The sequence below is a fragment of the Octopus sinensis genome, linkage group LG24 (assembly GCF_006345805.1).
Source record: "Octopus sinensis linkage group LG24, ASM634580v1, whole genome shotgun sequence".
Lineage (NCBI taxonomy): Eukaryota > Metazoa > Mollusca > Cephalopoda > Octopoda > Octopodidae > Octopus > Octopus sinensis.
In genome coordinates this window covers 16894260-16900259 of record NC_043020.1, presented here as the reverse complement: position 1 = coordinate 16900259, position 6000 = coordinate 16894260, and the positions used below count along the sequence as shown (strand labels likewise).

General features: G+C 40.9%; 1 protein-coding gene across 1 annotated transcript in view; it reads right to left on the bottom strand.

Annotated features, from left to right (window-relative positions):
* LOC115224093 (syntaxin-binding protein 5) overlaps nt 1-6000 on the bottom strand; it is a 370435-nt gene that overhangs the window by 2016 nt on the left and 362419 nt on the right. The window contains exon 31 of the mRNA XM_036513088.1: nt 3939-4060. Within this exon, the coding sequence (XP_036368981.1) occupies nt 3939-4060 (122 nt within the window). The remainder of the gene's footprint in view (nt 1-3938; nt 4061-6000) is intronic.

Genomic DNA, 6000 nt, shown 5'->3' with positions numbered 1-6000 from the left:
CGTTAGCATGCCAGGCGAAATGCTTAGCGGTATTTTGTCTGCCGCTACGTAAGGCGGCAAACTGGCAGAAATGTTAGCATGCCAGGCGAAATGCTTATCGGTATTTTGTCTGCCGCTACGTAAGGTGGCAAACTGGCAGAAACGTTAGCATGCCAGGCGAAATGCTTAGCGGTATTTTGTCTGCCGCTATGTAAGGTGGAGATCTGGCAGAAATGTTAGCATGCCAGGCGAAATGCTTAGCGGTATTTTGTCTGCCGCTACGTAAGGTGGCAAACTGGCAGAAACGTTAGCACGCCGGGCGAAATGCTTATCGGTATTTTGTCTGCCGCTATGTAAGGCGGCGTACTGGCAGAAACGTTAGCATGCCAGGCGAAATGCTTATCGGTATTTTGTCTGCCGCTATGTAAGGCGGCGTACTGGCAGAAACGTTAGCATGCCAGGCGAAATGCTTATCGGTATTTTGTCTGCCGCTATGTAAGGCGGCGTACTGGCAGAAACGTTAGCATGCCAGGTGAAATGCTTATCGGTATTTTGTCTGCCGCTATGTAAGGCGGCGTACTGGCAGAAACGTTAGCATGCCAGGCGAAATGCTTATCGGTATTTTGTCTGCCGCTATGTAAGGCGGCGTACTGGCAGAAACGTTAGCATGCCAGGCGAAATGCTTATCGGTATTTTGTCTGCCGCTACGTAAGGCGGCAAACTGGCAGAAACGTTAGCATGCCAGGCGAAATGCTTATCGGTATTTTGTCTGTCTTTTACTTGTTTCAGTCAATTGACTGTGGCCATGCTGGAACACCGCCTTTAGTTGAGCAAATCGACCCCATGACTTATTCTTTGTAAGCCCAGTACTTATTCTATCGGTCTCTTTTGAACGGGGACGTAAACACACCAGCATCGGTTGTCAAGCAATGCTAGGGGGACAAACACAGACACACAAACACACACATACATATATATATACGACAGGCTTCTTTCAGTTTCCGTCTACCAAATCTACTCACAAGGCATTGGTCAGCCCGGGGCTATAGCAGAAGACACTTGCCCAAGATGCCACGCAGTGGGACTGAACCCGGAACCATGTGGTTGGTTAGCAAGCTACTTACCACACAGCCACTCCTGCGCCTATTGTATAGCATAACAGGAAAGTGGAAATATTTTGGTATTATTTTGTCCTCTATTGCACATATTTTATTTGCTAATAGGAATTACAAAGTTTTACATATCTATATAACTTGAAATAAATGTAATGGAGAATAAATGATACTAAAACCATTTCCACTTTGCTGTTTTGTTATATAGAAAGATAGGCACAGGAGTGGCTGTGTGGTAAGTAGCTTGCTTACCAGCCACATGATTCCGGGTCCAGTCCCACTGCGTGGCATCTTGGGCAAGTGTCTTCTGCTATAGCCTCAGGCCGACCAATGCCTTGTGAGTGGATTTGGTAGACAGAAACTGAAAGAAGCCTGTCGTATATATGTAATATATATATGTATGTGTGTGTATGTTTGTATGTCTGTTTGTCCCCCTAGCATTGCTTGACAACCGATGCTGGTGTGCTTACGTCCCCGTCACTTAGCGGTTCGGTAAAAGAGACCGATAGAATAAGTACTGGGCTTACAAAGAATAAGTCCCGGGGTTGATTTGCTCGACTAAAGGCGGTGCTCCAGCATGGCCGCAGTCAAATGACTGAAACAAGTAAAAGAGTAAAAGAGAAAGAGTATGCAGAAAGAGAGAAAGAGAGAGAGAGAGAGAGAGAGAGAGAGAGAGAGAGAGAGAGAGAGAGAGAGAGAGAGAGAGAGAGAGAGAGAGAGAGAGAGAGAGAGAAATTATATAAAAGTATTGTCTGTTAATTATCCTAAAGAAAAAAAAAGTCTTAGAAATCTGTGAGATTAAATTAGTTTAGAAATTTTCTGTGGCAAATTACTTGTAAAGTAAAATAAAGGTTGTGTCTTTCATTTCTTTGTGATTTGATAATTAGTAATGTAAATAATGAGGCATTAAAGAAAACTCACAAACGTGAATCCAGTATTATCTTTTACTTCTTACAGTCATTGGACCGTGGCCATCCTGGATCACTGCCTTGAAGGATTTTAGTCAAATGGATTGACCACCCCCAGTACTTATCTATTTTTTTGTTAAGCCAGGTACTTATTCTATTAGTCTCTTATACTGAAGTACTAAGTTATGGAGATGTAAACAAACTAACACCAGTTGTCAAGTGGTAGTGGAGGACAAACACAAAGAGACACACACACACATGATGGACTTCTGCTTCTTTCAGTTTCTGCCTATCAAAACCACTCACGAGGCTTTGGTTGGCCCAGGGCTATAGCAGAAGATACCTGCCCAAGGTGTCACAGGGGGACTGGATCCAGAACCATGTAGTTGAAAGCAAACTTCTCACCACACCTGACCCTTTTTTGTCCAACATAATTTTTAATCAAAACCACTCACGAGGCTTTGGTTGACCCAGGGCTATGGCAGAAGATACCTGCCCAAGGTGTCACAGGGGGACTGGATCCAGAACCATGTAGTTGAAAGCAAACTTCTCACCACACCTGACCCTTTTTTGTCCAACATAATTTTTAATCAAAACCACTCACGTGGCTTTGGTTGACCCAGGGCTATGGCAGAAGATACCTGCCCAAGGTGTCACAGGGGGACTGGATCCAGAACCATGTAGTTGAAAGCAAACTTCTCACCACACCTGACCCTTTTTTGTCCAACATAATTTTTAATCAAAACCACTCACGAGGCTTTGGTTGACCCAGGGCTATGGCAGAAGATACCTGCCCAAGGTGTCACAGGGGGACTGGATCCAGAACCATGTAGTTGAAAGCAAACTTCTCACCACACCTGACCCTTTTTTGTCCATCATAACTTTTAATCAAAACCACTCACGAGGCTTTGGTTGACCCAGGGCTATGGCAGAAGATACCTGCCCAAGGTGTCACAGGGGGACTGGATCCAGAACCATGTAGTTGAAAGCAAACTTCTCACCACACCTGACCCTTTTTTGTCCATCATAATTTTTATATCAAATTTTTACACCAACACAAAACTATCACAAATTTGCGCAGGACAGGAATAAGTAGTTGAATTGATTATTATATTGTTGATAACTCCAGTACTTGACTGGTATTTTATTTTAACCCTTTGGTGCATGGCTCAGCAGTTAAAGCATTGGGTTCACAATCATGAGGTAGTGAGTTTGATTCCTGGACCAGGCTGTGTGTTGTGCTCTTGAGCAAGACACTTTATTTCAAGTTGCCCAAGTTCACTCAGCTGTAGAAATGAGTTGTGATGTCTCTGGTGCCAAGCTGTATCAGTATTTGTCTTTTCCTTGGATTACATTGGTGGCATGGAAAGGGGAAGCTGGTATGTATGGGTGACTGCTGGTCTTCCATAAACAACATTGCCTGGAATTGTGCCTCAGAGGAGAACTTTCTAGGTGCAATTCCATGGTCATTCATGACCAAAGTGGGGTCTTTACCCTTTATCTGGCCCAAATATTATATCTGTTTTACATTCAAATCAGCCAGGTTTAGCCTTTTATACCTACCTTACAATGTTAATCTAAAAATAAGCAATCACATACTCAGAATCTCAAAGCTAAGAGATGTATGATTAATTCGAAATAATATGAATAAACAAGCATTGTATTTGACAGAGTAATCTGAATACTAAAAGGTTAAAGGCTCTGACATGATCAAAAGAGAAGCTGGGTTCAAATCCTGCCAAAGTCAATTTTGCTTCTTATCCTTTTGATAGTATTTGAACTCAGAATATAATGGAATGTAAATTAATACTACAAATGTTTTTTTTTTCTCAGGGGCCATCCTGTTTATTAATTAGTGAGATAATGAGAAATGCTGATAAAAGAGCAGATACAAATGCAGAGAAAAGGAAGAAATGTTGAAAAGTGGAAAGATAGTAACCTGTTTTGTTCGAGCCACTTCACCGCCAACTGATGTAGACTGGGCTGTGAGATGATGCATACCGCCAGAGCCAGCAATAAATTTGGCCATACCTTTTGCAGCTTTTCCACTGGTCTCACCGACTGAAATTTGAGATGATGAAAATATTTGAACAATACAACGTCATAAAATATATGCACTGCATATTGCCCCTCTACTAAATTCTATCTCATCTTGTCTGAGGCCCAAGATCTTGAGATCTAAACTTACTACATCATCTTATATGTTTCTCTATCACTAATGCCTGGCATTTAGCACACCATTTTGTTGTCTTTAAGTCGATGTCGTCCTTAAGGTTCAATCACTTTCTCAAAGCATCAGTATTCCAGACTCTGTGAAAGTTACTACTATCTTCAACAAATCACACTTGAATCACACCCCCCTCCCAGATTTCGTACATTCAAAGTTCCATGCGCCATCATCATCATCATTATCATTATCATCATCATCATCAGTTAAGATCTGTTTTTTCCATACTGACATGGGTTGCATAGTTTGACAGGATCTATGCAAGCTGTAGGGCTGTGCTGAGTTCCAATGTCAGCTTTGGCATGGTTTCTATGGCTGGATGCCTTTCCATATACCAACCACATTACAGTGTACTGGGTATTTTACTTTTGTACCACTTGTATACCATCAAACACGGGTATACCACAAAGAGTATCCAGTGTATTGCAGATTTTTAAAAATAAACTTCAAGGCTTTAGAAAATCTATATCAATGCTTGAAAATCATGAAAAAAAAACAAAACAAAAAAAACCCTCATTTATAATTTAGTCACACACAAGTATGATAAATAAAACAAAATAAACAATAGATTTCTGCATTTTCCCCCCTAAACTTTCAATTTCAAAATATAGTTTTAAAAATATTTCAATATAAAGTACACCTGTAATTTTAACTTTCCATAGAAAAGTGTCTAATTTTTTGTTTCATCTCCATTTCACCACAAAGTCAAAAAGATTTGAGACCCTGGAATAGTATTACACTTCTTATACATACTTTGGTCTACCTCCATTTGCAGTTCCCACAGCTTTTCTACATTCAATGCTCCATTACCAATTAGCAGACTTTTTTCCAGTCTGCCTTTCTTAGTTTCAACAGATCTTCACATCTAATGCTCCGTATTTTACTATCATCGTTCTTTTTACTGTTTGCATGTTGGGGGCGAAAAAAGAAACAAACTTTTGTTACCCACTGAGGTTGCAGCTATCTAATGATAATGGCTTATAAGAATGACACCCATACATACATTTACAAAAAAGGGATTTAGTTGAAGTAATGGTGTCTGACTTTACTCTCTCTCTTTACTCTCTTTTACTTGTTTCAGTCATTTGACTGCGGCCATGCTGGAGCACCGCCTTTAGTTGAGCAAATCGACCCTGTGAATTATTCTTTATAAGCCCAGTACTTATTTTATCGGTCTCTTTTGCTGAACCACTAAGTGACGGGGACGTAAACACACCAGCATCGGTTGTCAAGCAATGCTAGGGGGACAAACACATACATATATTTATATACATATATACGACAGGCTTCTTTCAGTTTCCGTCTACCAAATCCACTCACAAGGCATTGGTTGACCCAGAGCTATAGCAGAAGACACTTGCCCAAGATTCCACGCAGTGGGACTGAACCCGGAACCATGTGATTGGTTAGCAAGCTACTTACCACACAGCCACCCCTGCACCTGGAACTTATTTAACCAAAGTTTGAAGAATGAGAGACTAAGGTTATGCAGGTGACATTTGAACTTAGCTGTGTGCTAGACTGCATAACTTGCAGCATTTGGTTGCATGTATAGTGACATCACTTTGACTACTGATATTTTAATTCCTTCTTGTCATGTGTGTAGTTTTGACCAATCAGAGATGAGTAATCTATGAAGCCTAATCTCCCTATAAACACATGTGAAAACTTTACTCATCCTTTTGTTTTGGGGTTGACAGCATTTATTTGACACAAGCAAGTCTTCCCCAGTTTCTAACATTTTATCTGACAGCAATCACACGTCAGGGTTTAT